This window comes from Maylandia zebra, unplaced genomic scaffold (genome assembly GCF_041146795.1).
Source record: "Maylandia zebra isolate NMK-2024a unplaced genomic scaffold, Mzebra_GT3a scaffold12, whole genome shotgun sequence".
Taxonomy (NCBI): Eukaryota; Metazoa; Chordata; class Actinopteri; order Cichliformes; family Cichlidae; genus Maylandia; species Maylandia zebra.
Window position 1 is genome coordinate 273404 of NW_027490042.1, and position 16807 is coordinate 290210.

Here is a 16807-nt window from a genome sequence, read left to right on the forward strand (position 1 = left end):
ACTTTAAAGTAAATGGACTGACATCCCAGTCTTACCGACCACTCAAAGTGCTTTAGAATACGAGCACTTCTCATCTACTCATTCATTCAAATACAGAACCTTATTAAAAAGTGACATTCATATCTCCACTGCACCACAAAGTGATCTTGAACACTGAAACCAAATGGTTAAAAAAATACTGAAGCCTTGTTTCTGATGTTGAAGGTGTTTCAAAGTAACACTGAACTTAATAGTCAGTATGAACAGTGACAGAAATAAAAAAGCCAATGAAGCAAATTAGGCAATGATCAGTAGCACAGATGCTTGGCTGACAGCAGAAATACTTAATCTCATCAGGTATAGTTTGGGTGTTACATATTGTTTTCCCTCAGCTCAGTAAGTTTAAACCTTTCAATAATGTTTGTGTAGGTTCTTAATCATCCAGGTCATGGCAAGTGCTTAAGTCAAATGAGCTGAACTACCTTGGGCTGCTCATCCAAAATGTTTCTTCATTTCATGTCCTTTCATATTCCTGCATCGGCTAAAGATGCAGAATACAAGACAATATGTCTGCCATCCTGGTTACATATGTTTCAAGTGCTTGACTCAAAGGCATCTAGACTTCTTTTAGGTTCTTGGTTCTTCTTCATCTTTTTGTTTTACTATTCCCAGTATTTCCAGTTACACATCACAGTGTCTACTCTCACTATTTCACTGACAAAGTGACTGACTGACTAACATCTTGGATGAGAAATAAATGCCATGGCAAAAGGAACACCGGGCAACAATAAACATAGCTTCAATTCCATTGCTGCTATCTGCAGTTACTGACTCAGTGCAGTATGACCTCTGTGTGCTCTTTGATCTCAACCAAATGTCACGGCATTTTGAAAGAACAGTCTTTCAGTTACTATTTCAAAGTGCAGCCTTGCACAGCTAGCATGAGACAGCATCATCATTCAACCCTGAATGTTGATGATAAGACAGTAATAGCCCAGCTAACTATTAGCTAGCTGAAGTTGTCTTTCTATGGTAGATCCTATGGACATTTATAACTTTATTTGCAATTCCACCTCATGCTGCTAACTCTAGCAAAGGTGTTAAAATAAGGATCACAAATGCCATTGTTCTGTCCCACATATCTGATGACACACTTTAAAACATGCACTGCGTCATCACGCTCACCGATGAAGATGAACCAATGGTTTCAGTCAAAGAAAGTGATCATTTGAGGACACTGAGGTGAGAGGCAGGTGACAGTGTGCAATCTGTGCTATAGCTCCATTTCTAAAACATGAGACTCAGTCAGACTGCACTGAATATTCAACAACAGAGCAGATCCTGGCTGCGTGATTCTCTGCCACTATTCTTTTATTTGTTATTGCCGTGTTCCTTCTTCCAGAATGGGGATCATTCCTTCAGCACTTATCAACGCACGCACCATCTGCATCTGCTGTTGCAATGTCATTAACTTGTGTTACATCATATCACCCCGGAGATTCAACTCCCTGTAGTTTTCATGCAACAATCAGAAGTCTAAGCTTTGGCAAACATTTTATTCTGATATGGGTGTTTGTTTTTGCTGGAGTTATGAAGCTTGTTATGGAACCACAAAAGCAGCACTTCACTTTAGACTACGTGCAGTTCAACCTGGATATTAAGTATATGTTTCCTGGAAAGAGACGCACCCTTAACAACTATATGCTCAGTAAATTGTATGCTCAGTAAACACCAGCAATTACAAGAAAACTAACACACAAAATACCTTTGGCTGTTTTAAGGTATGTGGTGTTACTGTAAACCCCCATGACAAGAGGTAATGTATTTGCATTTGCAAATATGATGAATTTTTAATGGTCTCTTTGGGGAAATGAGGTCAGTCCTGGAATCAGTTAAGTGGAAATATGAGCATGAGAAACATGTAAAATGCAACTCGCTGTGTTTTTCTGTAGCCTCTTTCTCTGTCTCCGATCACATACTTACCCACTCTGTTTTAAGCTTATAGGGCGTCGATGGACTGCTGGGGGTTTCTCTCTTTTATATTATAAAACGCACAATAAAGCATCATGAGGCAACTGTTGTTTAAATAAAAGTGAACTGAAATGCACTGAATTCTGCGGGTAAATGAGCTTCCTCCAAAGGGTGACTGGCCTCTCCCTATGAGGAGTTCAGCCATTTGGGAGGGGCTCAGAGTAGAGCCGCTGCTTGATCTGCCTCCTCACCTCAACTGGCTCAGTTGAGGTGAGGAGGCAGATCAAGGACACACTGGAGAGATAATATCTCTTGGCTGGCCTGGGAACGCCTTGGTGTTCCCCCAGACAAGCTGGAGGAAGTGGCCGGGAAGAGGGAGGATGCTGCCCCTGCGACCTGGCCCCGGATAAGCGGAAGAAGATGGATGGATGAATGAGTTAAACTGATCTGAATTGAAAACCAGTCTAAGTAAGCCATTTAATGATGACTTTCTATTAATAATTCTTTAGCTTGTGTACAGGTTCACTGTCTCATACTGAACTTTATCTTAAATATGTGCCCTATGACAGAACTACCCAACAGAAACATCACTACAATGACCTGCAGAATCATATCCTGCAGTTCACACTGGCATACAAACACTGATATCACTCATTTAGATGGCAGTTGTGATTAAGTTGTACTGTCAACTAGAAGCCTCTTGCACTAAGTATAATGCTCTCTCACTGTCAACAGTGTAATCTAATAATGCAGCTCTTGGAAGGAACAAGCTTATTTAATAAATTAATTGTCGGGTCACTGAGAATTAGACAAGAAGCGTTTGAACAAAGTAGGAAAAAATACTGCAAGCAATCTGATTTTAAAAAATGAAGGTTATCAGCACATCAGTGCTGTATGGTTGGCCAAGAGAAGGAATGGCCAAGTCTGAGGTTTAACTTCCTATAGCTGTCCTAGAAATACCACCTTACTGATGATTTAACTACTGTGTAAACCAAACACTGAATAAACTGAACCAACATTCTTGGATTAAGTGGGATTATCGATTCAGATTATTCAGTGTTTTCAACAGTTATTCCTTTTGTGCATTTATATTTACTGTAATTCCATTATTCTTCTCCCTGTGCATGTTCATATAGAGTAGACAACAAGTAAGTTGAACCACATGCTACATGCTAACAGCCAAAAAAGGTTTTGTTCTTAATGGAAGCCAGCAGTGCTGTACCTCAAGGACTTTCCCTGTAATGTACTTCTTACAGCTCTCACACTGGATGCCAAACATGGCGTGGTAGTCCATTTCACAGTAGGGGATCCCGTCCCTGTAAAAATGACACAAGACAAACAAGCAGGTTAGAGACAGGCGCAAGCATCTAGATTAAATCTAAATAACAGCATTAATGAAGTATTATGATAATGAAAGTATATTCAGCCAGACGTACTTGCTGATGTACTCGGCATTGAGCACCTTGTTGCAGACTTTACACTTGAAGCAGCCCAGGTGCCAGTGCTTGTCCAGTGCCACGAGTGACTGTTCATTCTTAAATTCCTTTCCACAGCCACAGCAGTCTGTACAGAGAACAAAATAACAAAGACTAGGTCAAATTCAAACACTAGAGTTTGCTTTCTTTTAGTGGAAAAGTTCTTTGATTTAACTGAGTTGAAGGGCAAAAGAAACTTTGGACATTTTGTTTTCTATGAGGAAAACACAATTTAGGAAAGTGCCAATTTAAGTGAAGGAACAAACAATCCGAAGTTTACTTATGGCATGAGTTATGCTTTCAAACAGGCAAACAGAGGAGAAAAGCACTGACTGTGGACAGCCTGTATGGGTGCAGGGCTGTTGGCGGGAAGAGGCTGGGTACACTTTTGGCAGATACACTCTTTCCCATTAAATGTCACTCGGTCACCGGCTGGAAATGGCTGTCTACAAACAAAGAGAAAAACAGTAGATGATCAGAGGGGTTTGACAGATACATTACAGTTTGTTCTACTCTGAAATGAAATTTGGTCCATCAGGGTGCATAAAAGGCTCCTCAGAAGGCCCTACAGACCAATCAGTAATATCCTCCAACCCCTGAAAGTATTTTTATGCTGATGACTTTCACCTGTAAGGAGGATCTGTCATCATATCTTTCACAAGAAATGCCAGAGAGCGCTCTAGAAAGTTAGAAATGCTGAGGTCATAAGCCCAAGCTCTAAGCCTACTACTCAAAATATGTAACTAATTATTGTTACATGTTCTGATATAACTTAATGTATTTATTTAATCTTCTCTGCTATTATGACTAAATGCAATCCCCTGAAGACTGATGTAAAACTGGTTTAATAGCCGTTAAAAGGAAAACCTAAATCTTTCAAAAGAATTGTTTATATATTAAGCTTGTCAGCTGTTGTTGGATATTTTTATTGGTTATTTACATCAGGTTCAGTCGTTAACGCATATATTTAGAGACTTAAGTCTCTAAAAACCTGCTGTATTTTCTTTGCCACTATTTACTTAAACAGGTTCTGCCTGACACAGTGGAGATCCTCAAATCCCAGTCATCATGCAGTAATCCAAGGGAATTTAAGAACAAATGAGAAACAAAATAATTGCGATCTCTCAGGCTGGAAAAGGTTATAAAGCCATTTCTAAAGCTGTGGGACTCCATTATCTACAAATGGCGAAAACATGGAACAATGGTGAACGTTCCCAGGAGTGCAGTGACGACTCATCCAAAAGGACGCGACCCCAGAACAGCATCCAAAGAACTGCAGGCCTCACTTTCCTCAGTTAAGGTCAGTGTTCATGACTCCACCATAGGAAAGAGACTGGGCAAAAATGGCTCCAAGACGAAAACCACTGCTGAGCAAAAGGAACCTAAAAGCTCGTCGCAGTTTTGCCAGAAAGCATCTCGATGATCCCCAAGACTTATGGGAAAATACTCAAATGACGAGACAAAAGTTAAACTTTTTGGAAAGTGTGTGTCCCATTACATCTGGTGTAAAAGTAACAGCATTTCAGGAAAGGAACATCATTCCAACAGTAAAATATGGTGCTAGTAGTGTGATGGTCTGGCAGCTGTTTTGCTGCCTCAGGACCTGAAAGACTTGTTGTGATAAATGGAACCATGAATTCATGAATTTTAGACCTCTCTGCATTTAATCACACTTGTTATTAATCTCTGTCTCTCTTCCACAGCATGTCTTTTGTTCTGTCTTCTTTCTCTCACCCCAACCGGTCGCAGCATATTGGCCCCGCCCCTCCCTGAGCCTGGTTCTGCCGGAGGTTTCTTCCTGTTAAAAGGGAGTTTTTCCTTCTCACTGTCGCCAAAGTGCTCGTCCATAGGGGCTGATATGACTGTTGGCTTTTTTTCTGTATGTATTATTGTGGGGACTATCTTGCAATATAAAGCACTTTGAGGTGCATGTTGTTGTGATTTGGTGCTGCATAAATAGAATTAAATTAAATTCTGCTGTCTACCTAAACATCCTGAAGGAGAATGACGGGATATCTGTTCATGACCTTAAGCTGAAGTGTACTTGGGTTCTTTTTAGGAGCACTATCCAACACCTACGGGATAAAGTGGAACAGTGACTGAGTACCAGGACTTATCACCTAAACGACAGCCTTGAATCCCACTAATGCTGATGTGTCTGAATGTGGATAAATCCCTGCAGTCATGTTTAAGCATGTGCTGGAAAGACACCAGAAGCCCAAAACCTGTAACAGTGGGCTGTCAGTGCATTGGTTTTGGATGGAGATCTTTGTTTTGACATCTCATGTTCAAATCTTTAAATTTCTACTTTTTCTTGTTTGTAATATCTAGTAGGAAATGAAAGAGGTGCAACACGGACACTGGCTTCACTTACAAGCCAAAGACAAATGCCATTATACAGCTAAAGAGTTATTGCAATGACAATGAAACAATGTTAATGTCTGCTGGCTGTTTGTGCAGTCTGCTTCACAAACAGCTGCCGTCATCGAGTCAAATGCAGAAGGAATGATGGATCCTTGGCAGAGCTGGGCTCTGACTTGCTGCCACGTGCAGCTTCCTACAGCTCTGAAATGTGATATTAGGAGCTGCTGTCACACTGACACAGCCAGCTACTGAGGGAGGAAGACATCCTGGCAGACTGTGAATGGCTGAGATTAAAGATGACTCATGCATAAATAGACAAAAAGTTATGTCTTCAAACCTGACATTGTGAGTTTTTGTAAGTCTTGCTTACAGTTTAATTCTTGGTATTAGGTTGATGGAAGCATAAAATCTGAAACCCATCAACCCATTTTCCCTCATTGCTATTGGTTTATTACTGCATTAATGTCATCATATTACCATGTTTATGTTAAAATATTACACAAATATCATTTTATCATTTTATTGGTAGCAGGTTACTGTCTAAAATACACTATTTTAGTGACACTATTTGTAAATGGTTTTGACTCATATGTAATTTTAACTGCCATTCATCCACACCAGCAATGCTTTTTTTTACTCATCATTATATGTTTGAACAGGAGAGTAGCATTTTGTGAGTTTTATTTACAAGATGCAAAGACTACCTGCTTACAATACCAGACTGCAGGACATTATTTTAACATTAGCTGCACCTCCTGTTCACACTCACCTTGGAAAAACTCCAATATAAACACTTAGCTGCCCACATTAAACTTTTAAACCGTTGCATGTGGAGAGACACAGACACATAAAGAAAATCCAGACAGCAAAATGAAAAACAGCTCGATTACTAAATAACTGCCTTTCACTGTGACATACATACGAAAAATATACTAATCACAATATGATGTCTCATTTCAAGCAGCACTTGTCCTATTAGCCTCATTTTTATATTGCTCACAAAAGGCCCGTGTGATTTACTATCACAAAGGCACCATTTGTTGTAAGGGAACTCCAAATACCACACTGGAACATTCTGATCTCAGGTTCAGCAACGGGATGACCAAAGTATGATCGGATGAACACACACACACACACACACACACACACACACACACACACACACACACACACACACACACACACACACACACACACACACACACACACACACACACACACACACACAGAAAACCCACCCGCAGCTCAAAAGACACTTTACACTTGCTGTGGGAATGGGCAAAGTGGCTGCACTGACTGACCACACACTTAAAATTCCTGCCTGCGAGAGGCTTCCATTACCTTTCAGGGCCTGGAAAACAACACTCTCACACAGACACACTATACAGGAGACGCATGCACGTAGATTGAAAAAGGTGAGTGCAACTGTTTGGTGTGCAGTGACACGTGTGTCCTATATTTATACACGTATGTCTATTATAGCTTTATGTGCTTGTAAATGACACCAAGAGAGATGTGCGAAACATACTTATGAGATGTCTCCATCTGTAAAGATCGATTTTGAGTTCTCTTTATAATGGGAGAGTGGAATTCTGAAACACAATATTTCTCCAGTAAATAAGATTTAAAAGTAGTTGACCTGTGGGTACGGTGGATTTGTAGGGCTAAACATTTATTAATTTTTTATTAGTCCTTTTTTTATCCAGGTAAAAAAAAAATCTCATTGAGATTAAAAATCTCATTTCCAAGAGAGACCTGGCATCATGGCAACAAAAGTCAAAATACATTTACCATGTAAGTATATAACATTTAAAACAAATACAATATCCCATACCAACATGTGTAAAATATACAATAACAGATCAAATTAAGAGTACATTAAAAACTATCACACTGAGTAAAAGAGTTATTCTCTCGTTCCTTTAAGACAGACTTCAACTCTCCCAAGGTAACCAATTCTGATCATTTCATTTCCTTCTGCAGATTATTCCAGGAAGCAGGGGCAGCGTTTTAAAAGCCTTTTCCCCCAATTCTGTTCTGATTTTTGGGACAATCAATTGTATGATATTGTGAGAACGAAGGCTGTATTGGTTGTGGTTTTCCCCATTACCAACATAATGGGGAAAAAGGTCCTCTTACCTTAAGAGTATGTAAAAAGGTAAGTGTCTTCAAAAGGGTGGGACTGACCTAAATATGTGTGTCATATATTCATCATGTGCATGAATGTCATGGCAATTTGGAGCTTTTAATGATTTCTCTGAATGGTTCAATTTTTTTAAAAGTTTCCAGTTCTTGGCAGGCTTGAGCCTTGGGTTGTTCCTGAACACCCTAACCAATTTCCTCTCATTTCAGGAAACAGTTTTGGGTTTTCTTCTAGATTTTTGGCAAAGTGTGGACATATACAAATAACTTGTATTTGTAACCAGTTGAAATGAATTGAGCCAAAGATCAGAATTTACAGATGTTTAGAAATGACACCAAGAGACCTTCCCAAATGGGAAGTAAACTTACAGTTCTACGTCTTAGATTTTCAACGAGTTACTTGGACTTTCCTCTTGTTCTGCATATTGGTCAACCCAGCGACTGCTATCAAACCAATCCTTTATATGCTAGCAAAAAGAAACTACCGGTTGTATTCACTCATCGCCACTAAGAAATGAGCACTTGTCCCTGTCAAATTAGAAGATATTGTAGAACCTTTAATCTACTGAAAGCTAAGAAGCAATTAAATAACTTAAAACTGCAACACTGAAGAAAGAAATATGTTAAACAGTCTTGTTACTGCATACTGTATTGTGCTGAGTACATTAATAATTCGTCACATTAAAGGCTGACGGTCTTCACTCTTTATCACTTTGTATTTGTTTTGGGTTTGAAAACTAAGAAAAAACCTGTCTGTATATAAACATATGTCCATCCATCTCTTCCTTAGCAAACTCCACATCTGCGCTTGCTATTCACAACATTACAGATTCTTTAGTCATTTGGTTGAACTATTCTCATGTTTTTGCTAAAAAACAATCTTTGTTCCCCTAGACTGACTTGGCCCCTACTTGGGGAGAGGGACATACACATGCACTGAAATGCTTGGAAGGACACTCATTGCAGTTCATGCAATCTTAAGCGTCTTAAAGTTTAATCACCACAAATCCTTATACTAAACCTAGCAAAACCTAGTTCGTCACTGCCTTTGACTTAAGCGCTAACTCATTATCCACTTGTCACCTACATCCAACGCTTAAAACAACAAATCCTTAAGAAGTATTTGATTGAATGTTTTTAAAGCACCATTTTTATATAAACTGTTCTGGTCAAATGACTTTGCTTATGTTAAGTCAAGGCCTCTGATGATGCACCAGAATGTGCAGGACACCTTTTCACGTTATTGTATGCTTTCAAAAACACATCTCAGTTGCAAAGTCTCAAAAATTTGGTTGCTTTTGTCAGTTTTCTGTTAATGTCATGAAAGTCAGCAGAACTGCAAAGTTCCTTTTTTAAGTGCCGCAGGCCCGATTTATTGACACATGGCTTAGTGGTGCTTAGAAGGTCACAGTATATTAATGGCAGCGACTTTATGTGCTTAATGAATAAGCTGCTCTCAAAGCCATGTTTCTCCCACTTGCTAGTTTTAGGAAATACCAAAGTAAAAAATGAAATCTGTTATTTGCATTCTGCTCCACATGCTAATTTCTTACTTGCATGAGGTGCAAACAAAGCAGCGTGGGTGGTAGGTCTTGCCCAGCGCGGACACGACCTCCCCTTCGATGAAGTCCTGGCAGCTGAAGCAGCGAGTTCCATACAGCCGCTGGTAGTCCAGAGTACAGATGTAGTCACCCTGCCGCACAAAGAATCCTCCCTGGGCCAGCTCACAGCCACATACTGGAAAAAGAGAGAGAGGAACAAAATGCTATCGAGTTAGCAGGACGCCACACACACCGAGCCGACAGGCTAGCAGATGACTCCGGCAAGACCAGAGGTGGAGGTTTGTGCATTTATATTAACAATGCTTGGTGCATGAACTCCACTACTACTGAGAGTCACTGCTCACCTAATGCGGAGTTTTTAAATGGTCAAATGCAGACCTTATTATCTCCCCAGAGAACTCACTTCGATCATACTCACTGCCGTGTATATACCCCCCGACGCTAATGCTAGGTTGGCCATGAAAGAACTTTCTGCAGCCATTAACAAACACCAGAATAAACACCCCGAGGCTGCTTTTATTGTTGCTGGTGACTTCAACCACACCAACTTAAAGACAGTCCTCCCCAGATTCCACCAACATGTCTCCTGCCACACCAGAGGAGACAAGACTTTAGACCATGTGTATTCCAACCTGGCTGGAGCCTACAAAGCCACACCCCTCCCCCACATTGGACAATCGGACCATCTCTCCCTGTTCCTCACACCTCGGTATTCACCACTCATCCAACGTGTGAAACCTGCTGTGAGGACAATTAAAGTGTGGCCAGAGGGGACAGACGCAGTGCTCCAGGACAGATTTAAAAACACAGACTGGAATATGTTCACCCACACAGACCTGGACCAGTACGCCTCATCTGTACTGGATTACATCTCCGAAACCACAGACAGTGTCACCACCCAGAAACGGATCACCATGTACCCCAACCAGAAGCCTTGGATGAACCGGGATGTTCGTCTCCTCCTGAAGGCCCGCAACACTGCCTTTAGGTCAGGAGATGCACACGCCTACAGTACAGCCAGGGCTAATCTAAAGAAGGGCATCAAAAAAGCCAAACACCATTACAAAAAGAAGGTAGAAGAACACTTCTCCAACTCCAACCCCCGACGCATGTGGCAAGGACTCCAGACCATCACAGACTACAGGACCACCAAACCCTCCCCCGCATCCTCTGATGTCTCCTTCCTCAACGAGCTCAACAACTTTTATGCTCGTTTTGAGCGAGGGAACCCCACAACCACAACCAAAGCAGATGTGACGCCAGACCACCAACCTCTGACTCTCTCCCCCACCGATGTAGGAGCGGTGCTGAGCAGGATCAATGTCCACAAGGCTGCAGGCCCTGATGGCATCCCCGGGCGTGTTCTCAGAGCGTGTTCTGGGGAGCTTGCAGGAGTGCTCACAGACATATTCAATCTGTCCTTGGCCCACGCTGTGGTACCGGCCTGCTTCAAATCCACCTCCATCGTCCCGATACCCAAAAACTCCAACCCATCTTGCCTCAATGATTACCGCCCAGTAGCACTCACCCCCATCATCACTAAGTGCTTAGAGTGACTGGTCCTAGCACACTTCAAATCCTGTCTCCCCCCCACCCTGGACCCCCACCAATTCGCATACCGCCAGAACAGGAGCACAGAGGATGCAGTCTCCATCGCAATGCACTCTGTCCTCTCACACCTGGACAACAACAACACCTACGCCAGAATGCTGTTTATAGACTTCAGTTCAGCATTCAATACAATCCACCCCTCACAACTCATCAGGAAACTGACAGATCTGGGCATCAGTTCCCTCATCTGCAAATGGTTACTGGACTTCTTGACCAACCGCCCCCAACATGTCCGGCTGGATAACCACTGCTCATCTACCATCACAATGAACACCGGTGTACCACAAGGCTGTGTGATGAGCCCTTTCCTCTACTCCCTCTTCACCCACGACTGCAGACCTGCTGATGGTTCCAACACCATCATTAAGTTTGCAGATGACACCACGGTGATTGGCCTCATCAGTGACAACGATGAGGCCGCCTACAGGGAGGAGGTGGATCGTCTGGCTGAGTGGTGCGACAGTAACAACCTGCTGCTTAACACCGAGAAGACCAAGGAGCTCATCGTGGACTACAGGAGGAATGCTGACCCACATCCACCCATCCACATTAAGGGGACGGCTGTGGAGCGTGTGAGCAGCTTCAAGTTCCTGGGAGTCCACATCTCCGAGGATCTCACCTGGACGACCAACTGCTCCAAGCTGGTCAAGAAGGCTCACCAGCGCCTCTTCTTCTTGAGGACTCTGAGGAAGAACCACCTGTCCTCAGACATCCTGGTGAACTTCTATCGCTGCACCATCGAGAGCATCCTGACCAACTGTATAACAGTCTGGTACGGGAACTGCTCTGCCTCGGACCGGAAGGGGTTGCAGAGGGTCGTGAAAACTGCCCAGCGCATCGCCGGAGCACCACTTCCTGCCATAAAAGACATCTACAGGAAGCAGAGTGTGAAAAGGGCTGGGAAAATCATCAAAGACCCCAGTCACCCATCGCATGGACTCTTCACCCTCCTGCCCTCTGGGAGGCGCTACAGGAGCCTCCGGACTAAGACCACCAGGTACCGGAACAGCTTCTTCCCCACAGCTGTCAGACTCCTGAACTCTGCCTCCTGACATCTGACCCACGTTAAACTCATGGACTGAACATACACACACCCACAATGGACAACTGTACCCTCAAACACACAATAATAACATGGACTGAACCACCACTCACAACCACTAGCACTTTATATAGCCTCTGTAGAATTATCCACATATCTCACTTATCTTAACTGCACTACTGTATAGCTCTGTGTAAATAATCATTCTGTACATTCAATAATCTTTAATCCTACAACTGTTTACAACTTGCATAGTTCCCATTCTGTATAGCTGTATATCTCAGATTCTGTAAAGTTATTTATTTCATATTCTGTATAGTTTTTCATATTTATATCCTGTTCATAGCCTGTACATACTTATAGTTATAGAATATTCACAACATACTTCATACCGTGTACATTATAACATACCATAATAGACCCATTTCTGTAATATACTCACATATCTATATTATTGCTAATATATATTGTAATATATCTATATCACTAAAGCACTTCTGGATGGATGCAAACTGCATTTCGTTGCCCTGTACCTGTGCATGTGCAATGACAATAAAGTTGAATTCTAATTCTAATTCTAATTCTAAATAGTCAGAGGTTATAGCCAGGAGACAAGAAACATGTAGGGAAGGGTGGAATTAGGAAATAACCAAATGGATAAAAAAAGGGAAAAGAACCAGACATCAGAATTTGTTCTCCCTTTTTTCCTTAATTATCAGTTTTTAAAAGCAAGCCAAATGAATATATAGTGTATAGGTTTAATTCAACAGACATAGGACTGTATAGTAAACAAAACAAAGATATGAAAAACAAATGAATTTTATACTAGAATTTTATTGCTCACAGTGAAAGAGGCAGAAGATATTGCCTTGTTATCCCTTGGCTATTTATTTAAAAATAACTTAACTAGTAACAGCTCCACAAAAGGCCAAAATAAACAACCGTGGAAACTTTGGATGATAGTGAATGAATTTGCATTTTTCAGAGATCTAAAACAACATATCAGAAACCTGTTAGGCATCCACTTTATTAAATGCTACACCCTAGAAATACAAGAAATGTAGAGAAAACAAAGTAGGGGAATTAACTTTAAAAAAACCACCTCACTGGGAAAATACACATCAGTCACATGCAACACACCCACCAATCAGCTGATTCACAACCTGTGAACAACCCAGCAATGAAATTAGGGCGCATAAAAAAAACAAAAAAACAAAATCATCCAAACTGGTGGTGGATGCAACACAAAGTCTTCCTAACTTCAAAATGTATGCTCTATGCTCAAAGACAAATCTGCATGCACCATTAGAATGGGAACTCCACAAGTTAGTTTAAGAGACGAGGGTAAAGTTTTAATCTAAATCTAGACAGCCACTTCTATACTTTTATAATTAATCTCTTTTATATTACTTTTATAAAACAAAGTCAGAAAAATCCACAGAGTTTAAAGTAAAAGAAAGACACGGTATTGTGGTACGCAGAGCCAGTTTGAGACGTCTGATTGTTTTCTTCAGTAGGGTCACGTGAGCATGGGTGTGTTATTAGCCCGTGTGCAAATAATGAACCGTGTCTGTTTGTCTGCCTTTGAACAAAACATGACAGGATCTCACCCTGATTACACACAGCAAACATAGCAACCATATGACATCACAGAGCTGCTATGCCCTGAGGGAAAGCTTTGCTTTGTTTTTCCTCTCCATTAGCAAAAACAAAACCCCTCCTGCCTTTCCCCCCAATTCTTTCTTTCTGGAAAAAACAACAGGAAAGACACATGATAGAAGTTTGTGCTGCTTTGTGTCATGCCTGGACACTGCTCAGTGAACCTTTACACACTTAAACTTGCAGGGATGTCCAAAAGTTCACTATATGAACAAAAGTGCCACACCTCTTTATCTTTGAATTAAGGTGTTTTGTAAATTCCATTGCAACAAGTGTATAACATCAAGCACCTATCCATGCAGTCTGCCTTTACAAAAGAATGTGAAAGAATGTTTGGTACTAAAGAGCTCACTGAACTCGAGCGTGCCTCTATAATAGCAAGTCAGTTTGTGAAATTTCTTCCCTCCCGGATATTCCATCATCAATTGTAAGCGGCATTGATGCAAAGTGAAAGCTTTTAAGGACCAAGTGGCAGACCACGTAAAGTTGTAGAGTGATGTTGCTGAGTTCAGAGGGACATAGTGGATGAGAAATAGCTAATGCTCTGCTGACTTAATAACTTCTTCTGCTCTTAACATCAGCACAAAAACTGTGAACCAGGAGCTTCATTGCATGAGTATTCATGGCTGTGCTTTTGTCCATGTCTCTAGCGCATGCTCTTAGCACAAATTCACACACATACTTGCATGAACATTGGAAGATGTGTGTCAGCAAACTTGCATAAAAACAGTGTTGATGAGTTTTTCCAGTGGTAATTAAGATCCATTTCACTGGTAGACAGGTCAAACCAGTAAATTTAACCAAGCCTAAGTTTCTGTCATTAACTGGTTAATGACCAGCGTCCCTCATGTGCTCAAATCAGTATATGTTTTTTATTGTTATCACATAAATTTAATCAAAATAAACATATTAAACAAAAAAATGTCTGCATTCATTTTGCTTTTTAAAAACATTAACAAAAAGAAAAAAGTATCCTCTGTAAATCGCCACCTTAGTGTGGTAGAGGTGTGTCCAAGTGCTACTAGGGGCTTTTTGTGGGGTCTCTCAAGGCAACTTTGTCAAAAAAACAAAAACAAAAGAAGACTTTTTCACATGACCCTCTACGTAAATATCAAAGGATCCAGGAACAGGGATACCAGGGTCCCACTCTGGAACCAGGCCTGGGGATGAGCTTGAAAGGAGGTTTAGCCCACTGGGTACAGCAATAATTTTCTTCACTGACATACATTAAACTAAAACTACAACCTTTTACTGTGATTCTGATTCTGAATGATACGTTGGATAACTTTTGTGGAGCATTTGCACAATTTCTCTTTTTTTCATCAAGCTCTACCAGGGCTTATGATGTGCTAATAAAACAACAATACAAGCAGGAATGTTTTCGCAGGAAGACAAACTTTTCCAGCAGCTGCAATCAATTCCCTTTCATCCGGTTCAGAAATTTGGCAACCTGTCTACAATGAGATAATGCTCAGATTTGATGGAATAAACACCACTACATGGTAACTCTGAGTGGATGGATAGGTGGAGTCATGTTTCGAGGAATAAAATATAACCACAGAAACAATAATTCAGCAAAGCCTCTTTTGAAATGCTCTGAGACAGTCAGTATAAAATTTGGAAGCCAAGTGCCCACAAAGACACTACACAAGGAGCTTTTGTCCTTTTCGTCCAACACCAAAAGGACAACAGGACTCAAGTAATTCTACGAACATTAGGATTTAGAACAGGTTTCGTGTGATTCAGTTAAATTGGGAAAGAACAGCTAAGAGACTGTTTATAAATGACTTAAGACTGCTTTTAAAAGACTTCGGACTTGAGTCTTCAGAAATGATGTGGACTTCTATGAGACATTTAAGGTTTAGGAACTCAGAATCGTTGAGACTTAATGTAAATGTCCTTTAATACACATGAGGCTTGATTCAGAATTTTTTCAAATGACATAAGTCTTGAAGTAAGACTTTAGACTGACAGACTTGAGACTGTGAGAGAAAATAAAACAAGAAAACAGCTTTGCTATTAAGCAACATAGAAAGAGACATAGTGGGCAGAAACCTATAGAGAAACAGACGTCCTCACTCAGTCCTAAATGCTGTTTCCCATCAGCTCATCTTTCAATCCCTGTGTATTTATACCTACACTGCCAGTTGGCACACAGGCTTTTCTCCTCTCTGTATCATAACTTTTTTGCTTAAGCAGCTCAACACTTGAGTCTTTATGAGCTCATCCTTCATGGATAACTCTTCCACAAAACATTAAAGGTGACAGCACACTAAATCGTTGTATGTTATTTGTTTAATGGGAAGCAGAGTAACATAGTTCATATATTGCAGATTACTCAAAGTTACTGTAAACTTGCCTCTAATGCAGATCAAAAGGTTTTTGCCTGACTACATGACATACCGTCTCATTGCAAACTGGAATGTGTATTACGAATGCAGGGGGTGGGGCATATGTTGAAAGCCAAATAAAGTTGAATAAACTCAGTAGACATGGAAATAAAAATCAGTAAACTGATTTGTCCATATTTAGAATTCTAACATCAGTGGTGTACTTGGTAAAACTGTAACTTGTTATAAAGTAATACAGAAATGCTTTCCATCTTTTTCCATGGAGTTAAAGAAAAACTGGTGTTTTAATTGATGTGACCAAAAATGTAAAAAAAACAAGAAAGTGTTAACAGCCACATGAAAGTGTCAGAATTAGCCTTGAACTCTGAACTCTGAACTCAGAAGAACAAAAATGGTGTCATTTTAGAATCATCTAATCTCCATGACAACAGAAGGTGAGTTTGTGGGTGTTTTCACTGGACTCGGACCAAAGAAGACGAGATCACGATGCATCTTATTAGACACGTTGTCCTGAGACTCAGCTGATAAGAACAGAACATGTCTGGGCGCTGAACTGCAAAAACAAAAAACTGCAACAAATACAAGAGGTTTTCAACTTTTTAGCTCGGGCTACACAGAAGTGCGTCTGTTTGCACATTAATCCTTTTAATC

At 40.8% G+C, this 16807-nt stretch overlaps 1 protein-coding gene and 1 long non-coding RNA gene across 16 annotated transcripts in view; one reads left to right on the forward strand and one right to left on the reverse strand.

Moving 5' to 3' along the window:
• Positions 1–6212, forward strand: part of LOC143416116 (uncharacterized) — a 7774-nt gene extending 1562 nt beyond the window's left edge. Inside the window, exons 1-2 of the long non-coding RNA XR_013096478.1 lie at positions 1–2418; positions 4453–6212. The exon at positions 1–2418 is cut by the window's left edge and continues 1562 nt beyond it. This is a non-coding gene — a long non-coding RNA (uncharacterized LOC143416116). The remainder of the gene's footprint in view (positions 2419–4452) is intronic.
• Positions 1–16807, reverse strand: part of ablim2 (actin binding LIM protein family, member 2) — an 88036-nt gene that overhangs the window by 29804 nt on the left and 41425 nt on the right. For all 15 annotated transcript variants that reach the window (XM_076881496.1, XM_076881494.1, XM_076881495.1 and 12 more), the window contains exons 3-6: positions 9485–9668; positions 3759–3871; positions 3387–3513; positions 3173–3266 (exon numbers count right to left, since the gene is read on the reverse strand). In XM_076881496.1, the coding sequence (XP_076737611.1) occupies positions 3173–3266; positions 3387–3513; positions 3759–3871; positions 9485–9668 (518 nt within the window). The remainder of the gene's footprint in view (positions 1–3172; positions 3267–3386; positions 3514–3758; positions 3872–9484; positions 9669–16807) is intronic.